This window comes from Typopeltis vanoorti, chromosome 8, assembly GCF_054136105.1.
Source record: "Typopeltis vanoorti isolate ZY-2024b chromosome 8, IOZ_Tvanoo_1.0, whole genome shotgun sequence".
Classification (NCBI taxonomy): domain Eukaryota; kingdom Metazoa; phylum Arthropoda; class Arachnida; order Uropygi; family Thelyphonidae; genus Typopeltis; species Typopeltis vanoorti.
The window spans coordinates 17,576,140-17,602,846 of NC_143556.1; the positions used below are offsets into that span (position 1 = coordinate 17,576,140).

The 26,707-nt window shown below is 35.7% G+C and overlaps 1 protein-coding gene across 6 annotated transcripts in view; it reads left to right on the top strand.

Annotated features, from left to right (window-relative positions):
• Positions 1 to 26,707, top strand: part of LOC150103765 (dynamin-like) — a 519,391-nt gene that overhangs the window by 367,156 nt on the left and 125,528 nt on the right. For all 6 annotated transcript variants that reach the window (XM_090397139.1, XM_090397140.1, XM_090397145.1 and 3 more), the window contains one exon: positions 9,219 to 9,332. In XM_090397139.1, coding sequence (XP_090253265.1) covers positions 9,219 to 9,332 — 114 coding nt within the window. The remainder of the gene's footprint in view (positions 1 to 9,218; positions 9,333 to 26,707) is intronic.

The window sequence follows — 26,707 nt, forward strand, 5'->3', positions numbered from 1 at the left end:
AAAAAAAAAATCTTGCCAATAGTGTTGCCATCCATGGTCGAGGTAGAGTACTTTTCAGACCACCCTTGTAATTATTTAGTTTGCTTAATAATGAATCTAAAAGACAAAGATATAAATACATTATTAATGTACTGTATCTTTTGTCTTTTAGATACATGTATCTAAAAGACCAAGATATAGATGAAAATTTATATAAATTTCATAAAATCTGTTTAACAGTTAAAAGGACACTGAATATTAACTTAAATTTTATAACGTAATAGCCACTTCCATTATTATATAGCTTAGAAATATGAACTTTAAAAAGAAAGATCTAAGTAGAATTATGCAGAAATGAGATTTTTAAGAACATTTAAAGGATGCTCAGAATTAGACCATATAAAATATGAAGACATCAGAATCACGCTTGGAATTTATAATTTAAATGAAAAAATTAAGGAATGCAGAGAGATATTTAGCAATATGCTAGCCTTTTATAATAAAGTTACAAGAGCATTAGATGAGGGGAAAGGCATATACTGCCATTTTCCTAGACTTAGCAAAGGCATTTGACAGGGTGCCACATGATAAGTTGATATTCAAGTTGCAGCACATGGGCTGGATATCAGATTGGTCAACTGGATTTAGGATTGGCTGTCCGATAGGTATCAGAGAGTTGGGTATAGTGGAGCAATATCAAAGAGGCAGAAGGTTACAAGTGGGATTCCACAGGGCTCAGTACTGGGACCTACATTGTTTAACCTTTATATCAATGTCATTGTCCGTGGATTGCAAGGGGATATTCAGTTGTTTCCAGATGACGCGAAGCTGGGAAGGGTTATTAGTAATATTGCAGATGTGGTAGCCCTGCAAGAGGATTTGAATAAGCTAGATAGATCGGTAGATGAATGGGGGTGTCAGTTTAATACAGCAAAATGTAAGGTATTGAGGTTTGGGACATATCAATGGGACGCTTCATACTCATTGGGAGGAGTTAAACTGGAGGAAGGAGGGGAGACAAGAGATCTGAGGTTGATGATTGATACAGAGTGTCCCAAAATTCACACAAGAAGTAATTTTGATAGAAAACACAGGTTTTTAATTAAAAATCGTAATTTCTTATTGATTCATAAAGTATACAGTATAGGGTTATGCATGGAATAGCATATTGGGTAAATGGCCTCCACGGCTTTGCTGGCACATACGCACTCTTTTGTCGAAATTTTCCATCACCGTTTTGCATAAATGTGGCTGAATTTCATTGATACAGTGTTCAATTTCCTCCTTCAAGGCGTGGGTGGTCGTGGGCTTGTTGGCATAAACCTTAGACTTCAAAAAACCCCAAAGAAAAAAGTCCAACAGCGTTAAGTCACATGATCTGGGCGGCCAATTCTGATCACCAAAACGGGAAATTACACGACCAGGAAATGACTCATGCAGTAATTAAATTGTTTCTCGGGCTGTATGGCATGTTGCACCATCTTGTTGAAACCACATGTTGTCCACATCCATATCTTGCAATTTAGGCACAAAAAACTGGATTATCGTGTAGCGATAGCGAGCACCATTAACTGTTATTGCCTTACCAGCCGCATTTTCGAAGAAGAATGGACCGATGATGCCTCCAGCCCAAAATCCGCACCAAACAGTGACACATTTGTTTCTCAACAATCACTTATGGATTTTCTGAACCTCAAATGCGACAATTTTGTCGATTAACGAAGCCATCAAGATGAAAATGAGCCTCATCGCTGAAGATGATTTTGTTCGAAAAATAAGCATCCACTTGTTGTTGTTCCATAATCCATTCAACGAACTCTCTTCGCTGTGTGTGGTCATTTTTAATAACCCTGAACTATCAGCTGTCACGCTGTCTTTTTTTTTCATTGGCAACACTTTACCGCACAGATGGTGCTAAATTTAAATCTTGCATGAATTTTGGGACACCCTGTATAAAGCTGTTCTGATTTGTCTTTTTACATGCGATTAATAAATGTCCTTGTTTTGAAATGCCAGAATCTTGTTATTCAGTAATATAATTTGTTAAATACACTAGAAAAATTATCAATATTTTGCAAAATATATTTTCACGAGAACGGAAAAATTTGTATATCGACAGCACATGAAGTGTGGCAATGATTTTGAAGCGACTGAAAGAAATCACCGAGAAGAACGGCGTATTGCATTTCTACTGGCAACAGTATTTGCTTAAATCTACCATTATGTGAAATTATGAGAAGCTTTGCTTCCAACAGACTGAATTGGACTTTCTCTCAAGAACGGATGGACTTTTCATCAAAGAAAACTAATGGAAATGTGGGATATAGTGTGTGGTCAGTAGGCTTCAGTTCTTGAGTCAATTGAACTTTGTAAGCATAAAGATGCAAATCTTTCGTGAGAATACGCTGCAGAGAGCTTCTCGAAATGCCTACTTCAAGACCATGGTGCCAAATTGATGTTCCTGGACTCTCAGCAACACTCTCACGAATTGCTTTGATGTTTTCTGTTGAACGACTTGTTGAAGGACGGCCAGAGTGTATAAGATCACTAATTGATCCAGTTTCCTTGAATTTTTTAATTAATCTTTTCACAGTTAATGAAGTTAAATCACTATTCCGACCATATTTTGTACGAAAATTGCAAACTGTAGCTGCCAAACCTTCATTATTTTTAAAATATTGCTCAACAATGAAAATGCATTGTTCTTTCGTGTAGCGCTCCATTTTTAATAACCCTGAACTGTCAGCTGTCATGCTGTCTTTTTTTTTTCTCGTTGGCAACACTTTACCGCACAAATGGCGCTAAATTTAAATCTTGCATGAATTTTGGGACACCCTATAGAAACCTGAATTTTAGGGGACATTGCAAAGGCAGTGAAGATAACAGAGGTTTGCTGCAATAATGAGAAGGAACTGACCTCCAGAGATAAAAGGGTTATCATTCCGTTGTATAAGACTCAGATCAGACTACACTTAGACTATTGTTCTCAGATTTGGTCCCCAGGATTTGAAAGGGATAAATTAACTGTGGAAAGGGTACAAAGGTGGATAACACAGATGGTGTCAGAACTGTACAATGTTAGTTATGAGGATCGGCTGAGGGAGTGGACTGCAGAGTTTGGTGGATAGAAGGAGAGGTGATATGATTGAGACTTTTAAACTATTGAGAGGTGGTTATAGGGTTGACACTGGGGAGTTCTTTCGCTTGGTTGAACAGCGGGAGGGAGTCATGACAAGGGGCCATCCCTGGAAGTTACGAAAGGAAACTGTGAGGAAGAGGGGTGAGGAGTGGTTTCTTTGCATGGAAGGTGGTTGAACCATAGAATGCATTGCCTGATAGAGTGGTGAGAGTGGTAAATGTGTTTAAGGAGTGATATGATAGACTTTGTGTTTCCTAGGAGAGACGTCCCTCGATGAGTCTTGATAGACGTGTTTCTTAGAAAGGACCTCCCAGGATGAGTCTTTTGACTTCATGGAGGCCTGAATAATAATAATAATAATATATGTGGATAAATATAGACCAGAGGGTCAAGGGAAAGACCAGTGAAGTTGGAACAAACAAATGATTATTCCTTGAGAAAAAAGGCAAAAAAAGATTTGCTCTTTCACCTGATTTTTAAGTGGCTTCAGTTCCAGTATATGTAATGCTCTTCGTATGTTTAATTTAGAATTTGTTTGTTATGTATATATTTTAAAATCAGATATATTGTGTATTAACAAGATATTATTTGGGTGTTAAATAAATTTCACTATATTATTTTTTTTACGATGAACCCACTCATGAACTCATGTTTATTATTTTTAAGAGAGACCTCCAGGGGATCAGGAACTCATTGAGGGAGGCCATGCTATTTGCACCAGCTGTCATACCTTTCTTGAATTCATTCACGTTACTTGCAAACACAACATCCAACAGCAGTCCATTCCAATCATACACTACTCTGAGAGAAAAATATAGCTCTAATCCCCCCCCCCCTTCTTGACAACAGTCATTCTCAACTTCAATGTATGCCCTCGTGTCCTCAAATGAAAAATTCCATATACTGAAATCCTGTATGACCCTTTCAGAAGTTTGTACATCTGAATCATATCACCCATCTTTCTCCTATTTGCTAGTGTCTACATCCTATTAATTTTTTGATATTCTCCTTTGCACTCTCCACTGTATCAGAATCACCATGGAGACCAGACCTGTGCACAATAATCCACATGAGGTCTTATCATGGCCTTGTAAAGAGGCAAAATGACTTTCTTATCTTTACATGCCAAGGTTCGTTTCAGCATTACCATTGTTTCTAAACAATGGTAATGTTAATAATGTGAAGATAGGATGGATTAGATAATCCATGAACTCTGTGCTACAGATTAAGCATAAAACTATTCCAGTAATCAAGATGGTGGTTTTACACCAAACAGTAAAAATCATCTACCATTTAAAGAATTCTGCAAAAATCTGTACCATGCCTAATCCTTGACAAGAGGAAGAAAAAGAAACTGATTTGCTCTCACACTTGATTAAGTGGCTTCAGTTCCAGATACTTCCAGTTCAAATTCACAGTAGAATTTGAACCCCATAGTCTGTTGGTTTCAAAGCAGAGTTGCTATCCACTCAGTTTAGTGTATTAAATAATATGGTGTAAAAGATTATAGAATCAGGACTGTTATCTGGTATTTCAAAATTCTGTTCAGCATCATAATATTTTTGCCACTTTTTGAAAGTTAAGTCCATACTGACAAAACTAAAATAAATAATAATAATATAAAATGAACACTTCCAATTACATAGGAAATTTCAATTGAAATAATTTTATTTCAGTATAATGTTCCTCACTATTACTTTTTATGTCATTGTTTAGAATAACTAATGAGTTGTTTTAAATAACTAGTCTCATTTCTCAAAATTAACCTAATTGCTGTATTTTCTCTAAAAATATAATGAAATCATTTTTTTATCATCCTCTTCTTTCACACTAATGTTTAACACAATGATGAAAGTTATTACCAACAGAAATTTTAATGTAAATGATTGGCACTGTTTTCAAGAGTTGGAAGATTTTTTAAGCCAAAATCACTAAATTTGGTACCTAATTTCTCTTTTTCATTAAAAACAATTTTATTTTGTTTCCTTCTGGAGATGAGCTTCCAGAGTGAAGTTACTGCAAAATTAGTAAGTAAAAAAAAATATTAATTTATATTTCTCTTATAGATTTATACATAATACAACAACAAAAAGAAAAAATTAATTTCAGATGTTTCAAATAACTTTGAAAAAGTACACTTCGATAGTATTTTTTAAAGGCTGTAAATACTACATTTAGGAAGTATTTAAACTTAAAAAATGTTTTTGATTACTGTTTTTACTTGTGAAATGAGTGCTCAAATGCTATAAATATTGTTTGGTATGTTTCGTAACAGACATTAGCTTCTACAGTCACATTTTCATGTGAGTGCAGAGGCTAATCAAAAACTATTATTCCCTTGATTGTAAAAAAACTTCACATACAAGTTATATTATACAATAATATTTTTATTATTCATATTATTTTTCAATGTAATCATTACTGTCAATTTCCTATTTACCTTAAAGAAGTTTTAAAGATATTATGCACATGATAGTACTATGTGATTATGTTTGCACCATTACTAGCTTTCTATTAAGAATCCCCCCCCCCTCCCAAATTAATCAGTTATTTCTTGGAACTCCAATATGTTCACTACTAACAGTTCAGTCTTCTAAGATACTTTTAACTATTTCAATCCATTTACATTTTAATAGTGTTCTGGATCTTTTTCCTACCATTCTAGCACCAAATACCTGTTTTGCCTTCTTTTTAAGTTGCCTTACCACTTACTCTCATCTGTAGTCTTTGATCAGCTGTTGTATTTCCCACCCATCTCAAATTTGTAAGCTAAAAATGGTTTAACACTGTGTTGTGTTCTGTACTGCTAGTTTATTGTGTGACTAATTTCTTTCTTATTCCGTATATTGTAAAATTATTCACTTGGCTCCCACCATGCAAGCTTTGTTTATTCTATTTTCTATGTTGAAATTTAATTTTCCATCTTCACTCACTTGTACTTAAATAGCTGAAGTATTTTACTTGTTCTCTAGGTTCTACATTGAGAATGCAATTGATATTTACCAGGTCCCTACCCATGTTCATAGGTTTTGTCTTTTTATTGCTGATTTTCATGCCAAACTTGTTAGCAATTTCCAATTTAGTGAAGAATTTAAAAAGTACTGTTGTCTTGCTAGATGTATTTAGGAGTATGATGTCATCTACATAAAGTAAGGATCTGAGTTGAATATTTCCAAGTTTGATATCAGATTTAATGTCACATTTCTTTAATAAAGAGTATCCATATAGCTGGTGGATAACAGTGAAGGTTGCATCCAACCATTTTCTTGTAGCTCTTGAGTTTAACATTATACATTAATTAATGTATAATGTTCCATTTACACCATATAACTGTAGTGTTTGAACAGCTTTTCTCTTACTACCTTATCATATGCTTTTTCAAATCTACAAAACTTAAATATCAATCCTTGTTATATTCCTATGATTTGTTGACTGTCTTAAATTAAAAATAATCCTGACAACTCCTATTTGGCCTGAACCCAGCTTGTTCTTCTTCAGGCTTCTCTTCAACAATTTTTCTTAGCCTCTTTTTGAATATGCTTATATAAATTTTACCTGGAAACATCTCTTTAAGTATTGATGCATTTATGCTATCTTTGTGTAGTTTAAAATTTCGGGCCTTGCCCAAACAACTACCCACAAACTTTTCAGTATCCCAGTTCTTTGTGAATAGCCACTATTTACAATTTCATGCCTTTATTCTGTATGAAATGTGTAATTCCAGTGTAACATCTTTTCTGTTTTATTGTTAGTTGTCCAAAATCAATGTACTGTGCTATTTGTTTGCTCTCAGCTGTGGTTTTCATTGTGAATATTCAGTCTTTCGTTCATGAATTTTCTGCACAATTTTTTCTTGGGACCATATTTCTAAATTGTGAAATTTAGAATTGACTCTATTAATCAACAATACCAAACAGATTGAATATCACATATGCTACTTGACAGGTTGTGTGCATATTATCACAGAAAGAATTGTATTTTACGGAATACAATGGGCATCCATGAATTTATTTCTTTTTTGAAATAAATTCATTACTATTACTTTTTAATAATAGGCATTATCAAATTGCAATTTCATTTGTTTGAACTGGTTGTTTGAATTGCACTTAACTATTAGAAGTATTTTTGTTGGGGGGGGGGGGGGATTGGGTGTATCTAGTTGACTTTGAATTTCCAATATACTCCCATCTCCCTCAAAAAAAAAAAAAAAAGAAAAAAAAAAAAAGAAGGCTCCAAAATAAGAAAAATCATGATAATGCAGGCATCACTGTATGTGAGGCTGAAGATAGGGGATATTAGTTTGGATTTATTCCTCCTGCCATATCTTAAAGATATGGAGAGTTAAATTAGAGGTCACCTATAAATCTAAATATATTAAATTATGTTAATTTTAAACATATTTAGTAAGCTCTGTGTTATGCTAATCTTCAATAAAACCTATACTAATCCTTCAATAAAAGCTTGTTTTTCTTAAGAATACCAGTGTGTGTATGTTAGAATGTAAGCTATATTTTTCATTTTTAAAGATTTTTGTATAAATAAAAAAAAAAAAATCTTGCTTTATTATGAAAGAATTAATGAATACATGTCATCTGAGGAGTATTGTTTATGGTTTTTGATTGGGCTTTGTGGTTAACATTTTTTCAAACTTGAGGTTTCCGTTTTGCATTTAATCAGACTTTTGAGCGCTACTAAAATGAATTATTTCTTAAACATTATACAGATACAGCTGTTTAAAGCAACTTAAAACATTTTTTGATCATAGTTTTTATTTTATTTATCTTTTGAGGGCATTTTGTTTCCTTTTTTGAAAGATGTGAATTAAAATTTCAGTTTGATAAATATTTGGCATTATATTAGATTGATTGTATGATAACTTTTATAGTTACCTCTCAAAATATTAGAGGATGTTTAATCTTTCTGATATTTTAGAGATGGTGAAATCTTTAGTCTTCTGGGCTCTGCTTTAGAAATCATTGACTGATATTAGGATTCATATCTTATCTCCTAAATGTAACTTCATGCATGCTTGGATTCAACAAGGATCAAAAACAAATGCATAAATGTCTAATAATACATATTAAATTTTCATTTATCATATTCTTGGAAGTTAGATGCTGTGTATATAAATATCTATATATTTAGAACTACAAGTACATCTTTACAGAATTAAAAAATTCTTGAAACATAGTGATAAAGCTTTTAAAATATGTAAATTAAGCAATTATGATTAATTTAGATTTTTCAACTTTTTCACACATGCTAAAATATAGCATATAAATCTTTTAACTAATTAATATGAGCAATTGCAATACAAAAAAAAAAGTATAACATGAAAGAATATCACATACAAGATGCAACGAAAGGTAAGTCAAATTATTTGATGATTTATATCATTCATTAATGAGTTGGTCAATTACTTGTTCTCCCAGCCCACATGTTTTAAAGGTTAGGAGTGTTTCCTTTTCTATGCTTAATGACATGCTAGCTAATGCTGAAAATGTCAGAGGAATAAATAGGGAAAGGGAAACCACATCCTCTTGTATGAAATTCCTTGTTACATAACAAGCACTTGAATTTAAGTACTTGTTACACACACACAACACATATCAATGCAACTCACATTTCAAAGGTTGTAAACATATAGTACATTCAGTGACATTAGCATACTGAAGGTTACACAACCTGGAAACCCTACTAGAAACCAAACATGGTACTTTTTTTTTCAAACCATTTAGACCTTCAGTAATCAGAGTAGCACTCCATTCTTCCAATCAATAGGTGATGGGTTTGGATTTCACTGCAATATGGATGTAGATGAATGTCTATGGGTGGCAGATAGTTTTGCCTACATCCATATTGCAGTGAAATTCAAACCCATCACCTATTGATTTGAAGAGTGGAGATGCTAACCACTCACCCAACTAGGCCAGCTGAAATGTGATATTTTTCAATTTGTATGCCTTGCCTTGATTAACTCAAAAAAAAAAAAAAATCTATAATGTAATATAGCATAATACAATAAAATTAAATGATAGTGATAAATTAGTACAATAAAGATATTTTACAACTGTTACTTAGATGTGTTTTTAATTAATAGGTAATAAGAAAAGGATGGATGTGCATTCATAACTTAGGTATAATGAAAGGAGGTTCTAGAGACTACTGGTTTGTTCTAACATCAGAATCGCTTTCTTGGTTTAAAGATGAAGAGGTAAGAATTAATTAATTGTTATATTATCAGACTTAGGCAAAACATGCTTGAATCCTTTAAAAAAATTAAAGATTTTTCAGTGTAAATTATAACTGTTTAAACTTGACTTTCCTAGTAGTCATTGTTAATTTTATCATGCATATATTTTTGGGAAAGCTGAATGCTAGGATACATGGTTAGTAATCAGCAGCAGTGTTTTGCCACCTGTTGGCAGTTTACACAGGGGACTCTAACCTTACTCATAGAATATTTATCAGCTCACATGATAAGCATATGTTGCTCTTTAGTAGGACAGAAGTTTGTGTAGTCTTGTAGAGAGGAAAAATCTAGTGAATTAAACAGATGCTCTGCAATCAAATTTCTTCTTTAGGATGAGGAAATAGAGGATTCAGAGGAAGGGATTTGTTTTAATGACCAGAATGCATATTATGTGTTGTTTCCTTAGTAATACAAGTTCTGTTTGCATTTGATTTGTGTTCTTCTAAGTGGATGGTTGCTGATCTACCTGACTGTCCAAAGTACAGCTTGCAGGAACAGGGTGTTCTATAAACTCCAAACTATAAATCAGCAACCATCCACTAAGAAGAACCCAAATCATACATCTCCAATCATGACTATGGTCAGTCTGGCCTGGCAGACCATGTTGTTTTGGATACAACCCACAGGATCTCCTGGAAAAAACCACCATGCTCCACCCAGTAAATTCAAAAAAGAAGGATTATTTTTAGAATCTGCAGCAGCACTCAAAAATCACACGAATCTAAATAAATATGGTTGCATTAAACTTCCGAAAATTTGGGAAACATTAATCATCAGAAATCCTACCTTACCTTCTAGGCCACCGTGCAATTGCCCACAGATGGCACATCACTTAGATGGGACTTGAGTCACCCAATTGTTTAGCTTAGTATTGTGTTGCATTAGTTTTTTTTGTAATCCATGAAGATGTCGCAGTGACTGAGACGAAATGTTGGAAATATTAAAATCATTTTTAATGCTTTCCGAGAATAATCATTTATGCTTATGGCTACATGAAACTGGTAATTGAAATGATTATAGTCATTATGGCAAAGTCATGACTGGCAGATGTCCCTTTTTAGGATCAGCAACAAAGCTCTTGTCAAACCACAAGTATGGTTGCATTAACTTTAATATCACCTCCAAACCGAATATCTGTAAACTTTAATATAACCTTTATTTAAATATAACCTGTATTGTGTTTTCTAATCTTTTGCTGAAGTTATTCATATGTATCCATTTGGTTGTATAGCATGACTAATGATTATACTTATGTATTGGTGACCTGCTCATCTTCCTGCATTGAAAAACCTGAAAAATCTCCTGTCATGCCAACAAATCTTGCTCAGTGTGATTATAATTAATAAATTTCCTTGTAATTATAATTAATAAATTATAATTACAAGGAAATTTTCTAGTTCACTGGCAGTTATTCACAATGTGATTGTCAGAATTATTTCCATGTTTTATATATTCATATTCTATAGCCTTTTTTGTGTGTGCTTTTAAAAATGTACAGCACCTGTTAAAATTCAGATAGTAAGTAACATGTAGTAAGTAAGGCTTAAACACTGGCATTTGTTAATCTTAATATTTAATGGTATTAACTCATAACACCATAAAAACTTTTAAATAACATTATTTATTAAACTTCTGATAAAATTTGCTAGATTGCAAACCAGATCACAAAATCACTTGTAATCATGCATGAGGCATTAACATCATGGTTAGTATCTTGTATACAAGAAGTGTATGCATGCATGCAAATAAGCCAAGTTACTTGACCATCACAGGCCATGGAGCCAAATATGAAAAGGGAAATAATAAATTTAGTTTAATCCTTTATCCAAGTGTAAGCAAACAAAGTTTGTGCCTGAAGTATCTTCAGGACTGAGGCAACTCGTGGTAAAGGTGGACCAAGCTTGCTTACACTTGGATAAAGGATGAAACTCAATTTATTATAGTTTAACCAAGCGAGAAAAAAACTTCCAACATCTTTCTCTAAATCCAGAGTAATTTAATAATAAGGTGATACACCTTCTGGCAACTCATATAGGTAAATATGACTTCTCCATTGCTTCCACCTTAGTATCACTACCTCTGGGTCTGGCTCCCACTGACGAGACCTCAATAAAGGTCGAAACTGGTCTGGGTAGTGGCCCTTCCATTAATGCATAGCATTATGCATGTCGGCAAGGAGATGTGCTTTGCATTATGGGAGATACTCAGACAAGGAGTGATGAGAGCTTGGTCCACCGAGTTGCCTCGTCCTGAAGATGCTTCAGGTGCAAACTTTGTTTGCTTACACTTGGATAAAGGATTAAACTAAATTTATTATAGTCTAACCAAGTGAGAAAAAAAACTTCCAACATGAAAAGGGAAAATTGGAGAAAGAACAAGTCTTCTCATGATTCCCTCTAAGAATAGATTATTAGGTTTGGAGGTGATAGTTAATGCAACCATACTTGAGGTTTGACAAGAGCTTTGTTGCTGATCCTAAAAAGGGATGTCTGCCAGTCATGACTTTGCCATAATGACAAAAAGGCACCAAAGAGAGGAAAAACTAAGACAGGAAACCTTAGATCTGATGAAGAAAAGGAGAGATATGAAAAGAGATTTGAATGACACCAATAAAATAGAATATGCAGAAATTTTTAAAACTATATGTAAAAGGATGAAACATGAACTTAGATCATATAATACTAGGAAAATTAAAGAAACAATAGAAAACAATAGTAATATGAAGGTCCTAAGATGAACATTTTCAGTTGGAACAAGGAAATAGCTGCTGTAAGAGGAAAAAATAGTGAACTTAAAAAATAGAGATGCAATAATCAAAAGAATTCAGCAATTTTATACTGAACTCTATGAAGACAAAGACCATGACATCCAAGAATCATCTATGGATAACTCAAGTGAGGAAGAACATGATGCCCCTGAGATCTTACAAGGCGAAGTGGAAATGGCCCTGTGAGAAATGAAGAATGGAAAGGCCCCAGGAGAAGATGGAATTATGGTAGACTTCTTAAAACTGGGAGGAAGCACTGTCATCAAACAATTGACTAAACTCTTTAATAAATGCCTAAAACAGAGAAAAATTCCAAAAAATTGGAACAATTGACTTCTAATATTAATTTTTAAAAAAAGGCAATAAAGAAGAAATTAAAAACTACAGACCTATAAGCCTACTCCCCACCATATATAAAGTTTTCACAAAAATTATAAATGATAGAATAAAATCTAAACTAGAGGGAATGCAATCCTGTGAACAAGCTGGATTTAGAAAGAATTACAATACTTTGGACCATATTCACACATTAAGACGCTCATTGAAAAATCAATTGAATACAAGGAACACTTATGTCTGGCCTATATAGACTATGAAAAAGCATTTGATTCAGTTAAAACATCTGCAACACTAAAAGCACTTGAAACCCAGGGAACTGAGAAACCATATATTGAAACACTAAAACATATTTACAATAATGCAACTTCTGTAATTAAATTATATAAAAACAGTGAAAAGTTCCCAATACAAAAAGGCATCTGGCAAGGTGACACCATATCTCCCAAATTATTTACAGCTGCACTAGAGGAAGTCTTTAGAAGCCTTGATTGGGAAACAAAAGGAATAAACATAAATGGAGAAAGGCAGCATCATCTGAAATTTGCAGATGATATTGTCTTAATAGCAGATAATCTTGAAGATCTGGAAGAAAGGCTAAATCAGCTAAATGAAGCCTCCAGAGTAATTGGATTAAAAATAAATAGAGAAAAAACAAAAATAATGATGAATAAATATATTAACCATAGAACTGTCAAAGTTGAAACCCATAAAATAGAACAAGTTACTTCATATGTGTATTTGGGCCAATTCTTATCCTTTGAGGAGTGCCAAAGAAAAGAGATTGAATGAAGAATTCACCTTGGATGGATGGCTTATGGGAAAATGAGAGACATATTCAGAAGTGACATCCCTGTGAGTCTAAAAAGGAAAGCTTTCGACCAGTGCATACTTCCTGTCCTAACATATGGAGGAGAAACATGGACTTTAACAGAAGCCCTAAACAAAAAACTGAGAACAACACAACATCACATGGAAAGAAGTATGCTAAAAATAACATTAAAAGATAGGAAGATAAATACCTGGATAAGATCTCAAACAGGTGTCATGGATATTGTAAAATACATTAAACAGGCTAAGTGGAGATGGGCTGGCCATATTGTATTGCCAGATGCAGTGACGGGAGATGGACTAGAAAAAGAACAGAGTGGAGACCAATGGATGGAGCAAGACAAAGAGGAAGACCGAGAAGAAGGTGGAGGGATGAAGTGGAACAAATTGCAGGAGTGAGATGGATGGGAGAGGCAGAAAACCGAGTGATCTGGAAAATCATGGGAGAGACCTTCATCCAGCAGTGGACAGAACCAAAAGGTTGAAGAAGAAGAAGGAGGCAAGCGATGTGAAGTCATTATCCTCTATATACGAGTTGCCCAGTCATGAAGTTACTTCATGCACAAACTTTGTTTTCTTACACTTTGATAAAGGATTAAACCAGGAATATAATTTTTGGCATCTTTAATTTATTTAAAAATGATATCAGGATTGTGCAATACTGATTATGAAGACAGATTGAGAATTTGTAGACTGCAGACATTATAGACATGAGAAAGGAGGGGTGATATGATTGAGACAAACTTCTGAAAGAATCATACAGAATTTCAGTTGATGGAATTTTTCATTTTATCTGGGTGGGAAAATGACGAGGGCAGGCATCCTTGGAACCTGAGAATGAATGGTGTCAAGAAAGGAGTGAGAGCTAAATTTCTGCCTTTTGTAAATTTTTGTGATTGGAATATATTGCCATTGAATGTTATGTGTACATGTAGTGTGGATGAATTCAAAAACAACTATAACACCTGGTTCATGTATTATGTGGCCTCCCTCGATGAGTCCCTGACTCCATGGAGGTTTCTCTTAATAATAATAACAAATTTGAAGAGGACTGATGGAAATTGCAAAAGACAGTGGTTCTGAGTTATTATTTAAAGATATATAAGTGAAGAGTGAGATAATATTAAAACTGATCATTAAATTACAAGTTAATTTTCAGTTCTCTAATTTTTGAAATAAAAATTAGTGTTTTTTTTTTTATTGTTATTATTTATTTATTACAGTGTTGGCTAGTAATGAAAATAGAGATTTCAGGGTGACTCTAAAATTTTGTATATATGGCTTTCTGTTGAATCATCAACATGTTTATGTAGTTTCACAATCCTTGCATGATAAGCTTTAAATATTTGAATGGTATCTGGGTCAAGGTGTTTTATATTATCAAACAAGTTAGTTTGTTTAGTGCACTATTGGTGGGATCTCTACTAATTATTATTGGCAGGAACCCCACCAACAGTCAACATAGGTTTTATGATCACATAGGAGAATATCCATCTTACATTTATATTCAGTAGGATCTAGTAACTTTATTGGCTTGTGATGCTTAGATTTTTTGCCATTTCTTAAACTGCCAAGTGCTTTTAAATCATTTTAAACTGTACATAATTTTGGTCACCTCAGAACATAACTTATTTCCATCTATTGGAAAGATGAGAGAGAGAGAAATTGCATTCAGTATGATGTAGGAAACATTCAGGAACCATTGCATATTTGTGGCCTCAGTTAGGAGATTGATATTCTGTAAAAGGATAATTACAGAGATTAATAAACCAGTTATTATGAGGGAGTTTGGAACTAGGAGGGGTCATTGTTCACAATTTTCGAATTTATTATTAAGATGATGTAAAAGTCTACGATTTATGGAGTTTCTGGATTTCTTAGAGATGTTTATAACTTGATTTAATGATTACAGAGTCATTTCGTTTTTGAATATTCCAGGTAAGATTTATGGAAGTATACCAGAGAAGAGGTTAAGAAAAATTGTGGAAAGAAATGTGGAGAAGAATAAACTGACTTTAGGTCAAATGGAGGATGTCAGGGTCAGGTTTTCAGTTTATGCCAAATAGTATTTATGCCATGGAAAGACTTAGATGTTGGTTATACATTCTTACTAAATAGCTTAAGGAAATCACAACGTACAATAGAATATACATTAAAATAAATTTTAATACACTTCCAATATTTCGACACCGTCATATTGCCATTATCACAGGAACTAAATACAAGACACGTGCATGCAAGCACAACACACAGTAAATGAGGAACGAAGCAGAAAGCCATTCTTTCTCCTAAAAGTCCTGATGGTGCCCAAGAATACCTGATGGTACCCCAGAATACCAACATTGCCTGCTAGGGCAATGTTGGTATTCTTGGCCGATTGGGCTGAAGGTCTTCTAATGTATTCCCAAATTTGAGGCAGTCTCATGCAGCCAAATTTGTTGAGGTTTGGATTGTTTCTTAGGGCTGAAGCTGATTCCACGAAAAGCCTTTCATATTTGTATTTACTACGGTGAATTATCTTGGCTTTCTTCCACCATATTCTATGGCAGGTATCCAGAGCATGGTCAGCAAGACCAGAGTGGCTGTATTGGTGAAAACAGATGTAGTCCTTGTGTTCTGAAATTCTGATATTTGCTGTCCTGCCTGTTTGGCCAAAGTAGAACAATTTACAGCTGCAAGGGACCTGGTATACACAAGGTTGGTTTAGGGGAGGGGAGGAGTTTGGTCTTTAGTAGAGCGGATAAGGGATGCCAATTTTTTATAAGGTCTGTAAGAAGAAGCTAAGTCATGTTTTTTTTAGGATTTTTGTAATGTTTTCCGAGGTGCCTCGGATATAGGGAATGGTGATGGATTTAGAGTAATCCTTGTTGCGAGGGGGGGGGGGGGTTTGTGGTTTATTGGTTTCAATATGTTTTGAATTTTTTGGGGGGGGGTAGCCATTGGCTAAGAAAGTTTTGAGAATGTGGTTAGGGCATTGTCATTTGAACAGATAAATTTAGCCCTGTTGTGTAGTGTCTTAATGACTCCATATTGTTGTGAGGGAGGGAGGGAGGGGGATTGTTGGTGAATGTATCCGCCTGTATGGGTGGGCTTTCTATAAACTGAGAAAACCAAGGTTCCATCAGGCTGGCAGATCTAGTGTCTAAGAAACGAAGGCAGTTGTTTTTTTCTTCTTCCAGGGTGAACTTGATTCTGGGGTGTTGGTTGTTTAAGTGTTAGGAAAGAGAGGAGTGCATCGGAGCCATGTGGCCAATAGCGAACACATCATCAACATAGCGAAGCCATGTGGTTGTTTTTTGTGGGGCAGAGTTTAAGGCTTTCTCTTCAAAAGTCTCCATATAAAAGTTGGCCAAGGGTGGGGAGAGTGGAGAATTCATGGCTGTCCCCCTCTATCTGTTTGTAGAATTTTCCTTGTCAAACAAAATAGCCTGAGTTCATTGTGAATTGAAATAGGGCTATGATATCAGAAGGAAATTTAGTTTGGATTAGCTCTAAGGATTCTTTGAGTGGGACATTTGTGAATAGGGAGGAGACAACAAAACTGACCATTACATCAGTGTGTTTGAGTGTAAGGTTTTCTATGCTGGCTTTGAAGTGGGCTGAGTTTTTTTGTGTGAAGGTGTGTTGCCAGTATAGTGTGTGAGGGCTTTGGCCAAATGTTTAGCTAGTTTGTATGTGGGGGAATCAATGCCATCCACTATGGGATGTAATGGCACATTTTCTTTATGTATTTTTGGGAGTCCATATATACGGGGAGGGGTGGGGGTTATGGAATTAAACGATTTTAATTTGTTAGTGACTTCTACAGGCCAAGAAGTGACCTTCTTAAGAAGCCTGTGGAGTTTTCTAATTTGTGAGTTGGTGGGATTGTACTTGATAGGGAGGTAAGTAGCCCAATCTAACAATAGAGCATTCAGCTTACCTGTGTAATCCTTTTGGTTAAGCAATACTATGGCATTCCCTTTATCCGCTTTGGTTGTGATTATTATTTCCTTGTTTTTCTTTAATTCTTGTAGAGATTTAATTTCCTTATTGGGCATGTTGGTTTTTGGTGGTTTTGCTTTGGTCAGAACACAAGCTACATCCAGTCTAATATCGTTTGGTGACATGGTTTGGAAATTTTTTGATGTGTCGTTCCGATACTTTTTTTAATTTTTGTCTGCAGTGCATGAGATGTCATATAAAATAGACCATATCTCATGGTTTAAGGTGCTGAAAAGCTCATCTTCTAGTGCCTGGATAGCTGAGTTAGCGTCACATAGGTCACGGTGAGTAGCGGCGATTTGTTCCCTGAGCAAAGCTTGGCTGGCACGGTTATAAATACGGAGAGCCTTTTGGGAAACAAAACGGTGCTTGAATTTGACACAGTTTGGGATTACCTGGTTATCCCGGCAGCATTTTAGGAAAGCAAGACAATTCAGTTGTTTTGATAGCTTCAACTTCATTTTACCGTAACAGTGGGCCTTACGTGTGATCGAATCTCTGTGGATTATCGTAATTCTCGTGGAAAGGCTTAGACGTTGGTTATACATTCTTACTAAATAGCTTAAGAAAATTACAACGTACAATAGAATATACATTAAAATAAATTTTAATACACTTCCAATATTTCGGCAACGTCACGTTTCCATTATTACAGGAACTAAATACAAGACACGTGCACACAAGCATAACACACAGTAAATAAGGAACGAAGCAGGAAGCTATTCTTTCTTCTAAAAGTCCTGATGGTGCCCCCTAGCAGGAAATGTTGGTATTCTTGGCTGATTGGGCTGAGGGTCTTCTGATGTAGGTTTCCCAAATTTCAGAACACAAGGACTACATCCGGTTTCACCAATGCAGCCACTCTGGTCTTGCAGACCATGCACTGAATTCCCACCATAGAATACGGTGGAAGAAAGCCACGATATTACACTGTAGTAAATTCAAATACGAAAGGCTATTCATGGAATCAGCCTTTGCCCTAAGAAACAATCCAAACCTAAACAAATTTGGTTACATGAGACCGCCCCAAATTTGGGAAACCTACATCAGAAGACCTTCAGCCCAATCAGCCAAGAATACCAACTTCGTCCACTAGGGAACACCATCAGGACTTTTCGGGGAAAGATTAGCTTCCTGCTTCATTCCTCATTTACTGTGTTGTGCACGTGTCTCGTATTTAGTTCCTGTGATAATGGCGACATGACGGTACCGAAATATTGGAAGTGTGTTAAAATTTATTTTAATGTATATTCTATTGTATGTTGTAATTTCTTTAAGCTATTTAGTAAGAAGTATTTATGCCATATTGAGAAATCATGGAATATAAATAGGTGTCAAGAGAATAGCTGTTCAAAATACTGCAAATTATATGGAGGTAAATAATATATTACATCAAGCAGTACAGGGCCTCTACTATTTGAGTTGTAAGTCAGCGCTTAGAATTACTAGTAGAGGAAGATGATGTGAGGTTAAATGAGGTCTGGGATGAGGGGGAGGTCACTCGTTATCTCTGCTGTTATTCATAATCTATGTGTATCATTTTATGCAGGAAAGCGGCATTAGGTCTGATATCAAAATTGGAGATATTCAACTCCAATTGTTTACTGAATACAGATGATGTTGTACTCCTAAATAAATCCAAGAGATATCTGCAGGATTCCCTAATTAAATTGAATAACAATTTGAAAATCAGCAGTAAAAAGACAGACTATGAACATAACTGGTAATTAGTTTACGGAATTAACAACGCATATAAAGTATATTAATTAAAGATAACTTTAATGAATAACTTCTATATTTCGGCAACGTCACATTGCCATCTTCAGGAACATAAAGATATGGTATGTGCACTCAGGAACTAACACAAAGCAAATGAGGAAGAAAGCAAGAAACTAATATTGTTCCTAAAGTCCTAATGGTGCCCTCTTGCAGGCTAATTTGGTAGTCTTGGCAGTTGGGCTGAAGTTCTCATAATGAAAGTCTCCCAAATTTGGGGCAGTTTCATGCACCCAAATTTGTTGAGGTTAGGAACGTTTTTTAGAGCTGCTGAAGATTCTTTGAATAATCTTTCGTATTTAAACTTGCTGCGATGAATTATTTTTGTTTTCTTCCAACGAATTTTATGGTGGGTATCTAAGGCATGGTCTGCCAGCCCAGAGCGGCTGTACTGGTGAAACCGGATGTAGTCTTGGAGTTCTGAAATCCTGATATTTGTTGTTCTGCCTGTTTGGCCAAAGTAGGACAGTTTGCAGCTGCAAGGGACCTGGTATACACCAGGTAGGTCTAGGGGAAGTGGTTGGTCTTTGGTAGAGCGGATAAGGGATGCCAACTTTTTATATGGTCTGTAACAGGAAGTAAGGTCATAATTTTTGAGGATATTGGTTATTTTCTCAGAGGTGCCCTGGATGTAGGGGATGGTGATAGACTTGGTGTAATCTTTATTGTGGAGGGGGGGGGGGGGGTTGTGGTTTACAGGTTTTAGTATTTTTTGGATTTTTTTGGGGTTATAGCCATTGGCTAAGAAAGTGTTGAGGATGTGGTTTAGTTCAATAGTCAGGGCCTTGTCATCTGAGCAGATTAATTTTGCCCTGTTATATAGTGTTTTTATCACCCCATATTGTTGTGAGGGGGGGATTGGTGGTGAATGTATCTGCCAGTGTGGGTGGGTTTTCTGTAAACAGAGAAAACCAAAGATCCATCAAGCTGGCGGGTGATTAAAGTGTCTAGGAAGGGGAGGGTGTTGTTTTCCTCTTTTTCTAAGGTGAACTGGACTCTGGGGTGTTGGTTGTTTAAGTGTGCTAGGAAGGAGTGGAGTGTGTCTGAGCCATGTGGCCAAATAGCAAACACATCATCCACATAACGAAGCCAAATAGTGGGTTTTTGTGGGGCGGAGTTTAAGGCTTTCTCTTCAAATGTCTCCATAAAGAAATTGGCCAAGGGTGGGGAAAGTGGTGAACCCATGGCTGTCCCCTCTATCTGTTTGTAGAACTTTCCTTGCCAAACGAAATAGCCTGAGTTCATTGTGAACTGAAATAGGGCTGAGATATCGGGAGGAAACTTGGCTTGGATGAGCTCAAGGGTTTCTTTGAGTGGGACATTAGTGAATAGGGAGGAGACGTTAAAACTGACCATTATGTCACTGTGTTGGAGTGTGAGGTTTTCTATACTGGCTTTAAAGTGGGCTGAGTTTTTTATGTGTGATGGTGTGTTGCCAGTGTAGCATGTGAGCGTTTTGGCTAATTTATATGTGGGGGAATGGCACATTTTGTTTATGTATTTTTGGGAGTCCATATAATCGGGGGGGGGGGGGGTCTAGAGTTATAAGGTTTAAGTTTGTTGGTGACTTCCACAGGCCAACAAGTGACTTTCTTAAGGAGTCTGTGGATAGTTCTAATCTGAGAGCTGGTCGGATTATATTCAATGGGGAGGTAAGTAGTACGGTCTAGTACTAAGGAATTTAGCTTACCTTTGTAGTCTTTTTGATCGAGTACCACAGTGGTGCTTCCCTTATCAGCTTTGGTGATTACTATTTTTTTGTTGTTTTTCAATTCTTGTAGGGCTGTATATTCGTTTTTGGATAAGTTGGATTTTGGAGGTTCGGCTTTTGTGAGAACACCGACTACATCCAGCCTTACGTTGTTGGCGATTTGGTTAGGCAGGTTGCGAATTCCACGCTCTATTTGGATCATGATTTCTTCAGCAGGAATCCTTTTAGGAGCTAGAGCGAAATTGTGACCACGTGAAAGTGCGGTGAGTGCTTCAGGCTTTAAAACTGCCGATGAGAGGTTGACTACAGTGTTGAGTGGTGGCTGAGGTATGGAAGTAGAAGTCTTTGTCAGGTTTTCGTATTTTTTCATGTGCCGACTACGTATTTTTTCGAATTCCTTTCTTGCCGATGCGCATGAGATATCATGAAGGTATAGACCATAGATCAAGGCCGAGTGTATTCGAAAGCTCTTCCTCTAGCGCCCGTAAGGTTTTGTTTTCATCGGCAAGGAGAAATTGTGACCATGTGAAAGTGCGGTGAGTGCTTCAGGCTTTAAAACTGCCGACGAGAGGTTGACTACAGTTTTGAGTGGTGGCTGAGGTATGGAAGTAGAAGTCTTTGTCAGGTTTTCGTATTTTTTCATGTGCCGACTACGTATTTTTTCGAATTCCTTTCTTGCCGATGCGCATGAGATATCATGAAGTATAGACCATAGATCAAGGCCGAGTGTATTCGAAAGCTCTTCCTCTAGCGCCCGTAAGGTTTTGTTTTCATCGGCAAGGAGAACGTGCGTCGCGGTAATTTGTTCTCTTAACAGGGCAAAGCTAGTGCAGTTATAAATGCGTAGAGCTTTCGCGGAAGTAAAACGGTGCTTCAATTTGACACAATTAGGGATCACTTTGTTATCCCGGCAGCGTTTTAGGAACGTCAGACGATTTATTTGCCTCGATATCTTCAACCTCAATTTGCCGTATTGACGGGCCTTTCGTGCGATTGCATCTCCGTGGATGATCATGATTCTAGTAGCAAGACTTATACGTTGGTTAGACATAACTGGTAATTAGTTTACGGAATTAACAACGCATATAAAGTATATTAATTAAAGGTAACTTTAATGAATAACTTGTATATTTCGGCAACGTCACATTGCCATCTTCAGGAACATAAAGATATGGTATGTGCACTCAGGAACTAACACAAAGCAAATGAGGAAGAAAGCAAGAGGTCACCTCTGAGAAAATAACCAATATCCTCAAAAAATATGACCTTACTTCCTGTTACAGACCATATAAAAAGTTGGCATCCCTTATCCGCTCTACCAAAGACCAACCACTTCCCCTAGACCTACCTGGTGTATACCAGGTCCCTTGCAGCTGCAAATTGTCCTACTTTGGCCAAACAGGCAGAACAACAAATATCAGGATTTCAGAACACCAAGACTACATCCGGTTTCACCAGTACAGCCGCTCTGGGCTGGCAGACCATGCCTTAGATACCCACCATAAAATTCGTTGGAAGAAAACAAAAATAATTCATCGCAGCAAGTTTAAATACGAAAGATTATTCAAAGAATCTTCAGCAGCTCTAAAAAACGTTCCTAACCTCAACAAATTTAGGTGCATGAAACTGCCCCAAATTTGGGAGACTTTCATTATGAGAACTTCAGCCCAACTGCCAAGACTACCAAATTAGCCCACAAGAGGGCACCATTAGGACTTTAGGAACAATATTAGTTTCTTGCTTTCTTCTTCATTTGCTTTGTGTTAGTTCCTGAGTGCACATACCATATCTTTATGTTCCTGAAGATGGCAATGTGACGTTGCCAAAATATAGAAGTTATTCATTAAAGTTACCTTTAATTAATATACTTTATATGCATTGTTAATTCCGTAAACTAATTACCAGTTATGTCTAACCAACGTATAAGTCTTGCTACTAGAAACAGACTATGAAATAGGCAGGAACACTAAAAACATCAGCTGCATCCTGAATGGAGAACCTACAGAACAAACAAAACATCTTAGCTGTTTAGTTGCTAGTGAAGATGGCAAACTTAATAAGGAAATATACAATAGAGTTAGCAAAGCTGTTATGGTAGGGAGTCAAATGAATAAATTTATATGAAATAAAAGAGAAATTAGTCAACACAATAGCTATATTGTGTTGACAACAAACCAGTATTCAAGTCGATGACTTAACTTTTCAGAGCCAAGTTAGAAATAAAACACTTGATGAAAGACCGAAGACTTTTACATACTGACTATAAGCTGGTATTCACCACAAACAAAAAATTGCCAACACTTCTAAAACCACTAAATCTCACACATACAAAGAAATATTAGAACACCACAATGTAGTCTACAAATTTCCTTGCCAAAAAGACTGTGATGTTACCTACACAGGTTCTACCATCGAGTCTTTATGGGCAAGATACAAGAACACTTCCATGACTGTAACATCCCTATTACATTTAAACACTAAAAAACGCAACAAAAAGAAAAATAGAATACAATAATAAATTTAGTTTAATCCTTTATCCAAGTGTAAGCAAACAAAGTTTGCACCTGAAAATATCTTCAGGACTGAGGTAAGGTAGTGCATCCCTTGGCAACTCGTAGCAAAGGTGGATCAAGCTCTCTCATCACTCCTTGTCTCAGTATCTCGCATAATTCAAAGCACATCTCCTTGCGGACATGTATACTACTATGCATTAAGGGAAGGGCCACTACCCAGACCGGTTTTGACCTTTATTGAGGTCTTGTCAGTGGGAGGCAGACCCAGAGTGGTGATACTAAGGCAGAAGCAATGGAGAGGTCATATTTACCTATACGAGTTGCCAACCGGTGTACCACCTTATTTTCAGGCGCAAATTTAGTTTAATCCTTTATCCAAGTGTAAGCAAACAAAGTTTGTTTGCTTACACTTGGATAAAGGATTAAACTAAATTTATTATAGTCTAACCAAGTGCAAAATAAACTTCCAACATCTTTCTCTAAATCCAGAGTAATTTAATAATAAGGTGGTACACCAGTTGGCAACTCGTATAGGTAAATATGACCTCTCCATTGCTTCTGCCTTAGTATCACCACTCTGGGTATGCCTCCCCCTGATGAGACCTCAATAAAGGTTGAAACCAGTCTGGGTTGTGGCCCTTCCCTTAATGCATAACAATATACATGTCTGCAAGGAGAAATGCTTTGCATTATGGGAGATACTGAGACAAGGAGTGATGAGAGCTTGATCCACCGTTGCTACGAGTTGCCAAGGGATGTGCCACCTTACCTCAGTCCTGAAGATATTTTCAGGCGCAAAACTTTGTTTGCTTACACTTGTTGGATAAAGGATTAAACTAAATTTATTATAGTCTAACCAAGTGCAAAATAAACTTCCAAAAATAGAATACAAGGTGCAGGGAAAACAGAAATAGCAGCTCATGCCCTTGAACAGAAACATACCCTGCAAATCAACAAGGCCATAATAATAGACAGACAAGGCAATGAAACAATTCTTAGAACATTGGAAACAATAGCCATAACATGCGACGAAAACTCAATCAACATCCGCCGACCTTACATAATCTCCGTGTGTTGGAAGCTCCATAACATAAAAATTAGATCACGACCATGACCAATAGGCAATAACACAAGCACTCCAAAGGCAGAAACACCAAACTGACATGACACAGCATCCACTTCCCCCATGTGTTCCGAAGATGACGAACGGTCAAAACAGCTTGCACTCCATTAACCTCCTCCCCTGATGCCCTTCCCTTCCTCAAAAAAAATGTCTATTTACAGCCTCCTTTTTCCATCTCTTCCCCCTCCAAAAAAGCACTCCTCCCACCCTTAATAATAATAATATTATATGTATATATATATATTATATAAAAAAAACTGTTTTTCTTTTTCAAATTAATTCTCCCACGAAATATAGAGACTTAATTTACCCATCATTCATATACTATTTCCATAATTTTAGTTTATGTTGGTATTCTTCTGAGACCTTTTTTCAAATGCTTCCATATAATGATTTGCTAAAAGCCACGAAAGAGTACTGCCCACGGCTAGACCAGAGTTCTGTTTGTATATTGTGTTTTTCTTATTTGAAATATCCAGATGAGATACAATGTTTAAGGAGTGCCATAGCCTTCTTTGAGAATTTATCTTGTAGCACTTCAAGGAGATCCTTGGTAGGAATGTTGGTAAACAGATTTACTATATCAAAGATTGCTAAAATATAAAATAATGTTACTGATACTGGAAACAAAATGCTCATAGTTTTTAACAAAGTAGATGGTGATTTTCCTGTCAGGTCCTTTAGTAGTTTAGCTAAATGTTGGGTGAGAAAGTATATCATAGAATCTATCCCTTCTACTATTAGATGTAGAGGTATGCCTACTTGCTCTTCTTCTAGATAGTTTTGTTTAGAGAAGAGATTATTAATCACCATTTGTTATTAGATTATCTCTATTAAGATATTTTTTTATTCTGAATGTTTATTATTATTTACACAAGGGTGCAATTCCAATTGGTGCAATGACTTTTAACTATTTCTTTTAGAATCCAAAAAATCACTGACTCAAGACCAAATACAAAAAATATTCACATTTAATAAAACTAAAACAATATATACATTAAAATAAAATTACATAAATACAAAATACTGATCCAAGGCCTTCTAACATAAATCTACACTTTAGAGATTTTCTTATCCAAAAATATTAAAATCACTCATTCTAATACTGGATTGTGTAACATATACTTAATCACATCTACCAGACTAAACACCTTGTTTCACAATAACATAATGTTCATAGTCATTTTCTTTGTTTGGGCCTTTTCCGAAAATATAAACATTTTCTTCTTCTTTTCCATAGGATCCCTTCTTATCACCCTTTTGTTGTATGCAATATTATTCCTCACTGAAGTATAAATACTCTTACCAATTTTTGTACCGGAGAAAAAAAAAATTTCTTCTATTACTTCAAACACAGCATATCTAAGTTGAGCTAGTTTTGTTGCCCTTTCCAGTAGAAATAACAAGTATATCCAGCATCCTTAAGACAGATGAAACTTTCCAATCAGTGTTTCCTCAAACATTCCTTTAGAACATCGACTGCAATATCTTATTTTATTTACTAATTACTTGTTGACAGTCTCAACTCCTTCAGTTTAAAGACTCAGTTTTACTATTCGTTTTCGGAATCTACTATTAATATTCTTCCGACTGTCACATAAAACCAAATTAACTTCATAAGAACAAAATTCTTCTGGTCTGTGTTCTTAAACTTCCATTAGCTCTCTCTTGTTTTCTCTGTTACCTCGATACCAAACGCTCGGTCTGTCAGCTGTCCATCACTCATCAGACTCCTCGGCGAGCATGCGCACAATATGTGAGTGGCAAGCAAAGAAGTTACATATAATGGCTGACACGTTGACTCTGTTAACGTAACGAGAATGTCTTTATAAATAAAACACAACACTTTACAATTTTAAACTACAATAAAATTTCTGAAAGTAATACAACTATCCAAATTCACTAAGTACATAAATTTTTTAAATGCTTTACATTTCATTTTGACAAAATAACATCAATACCAGGTACATCACAAGTGCTCCCAATACGTGTTATGAAACCAAAACTAATAATGTACTAACATAAACAATTTGTAAAATATATTCATAATTTTAAATTATGATTATTTTTACAGTTTCCTCCAATATGATGATTAAATCCATAATGCCTGGAGAATATATCATGGGCTTCTAACGGACCCACCAATGTGAAAGTGTAAAATTTAGAGGATTTGGTTGTATCCATCTGAATGAACTTCATCAAAGTCTAGTGTACTTCACATTGTGGTCAGAACATCAGTTCTGTTAGCATCTTAGACTACTGAAGTTTAGCACTAGACACTGCAATCATATAATC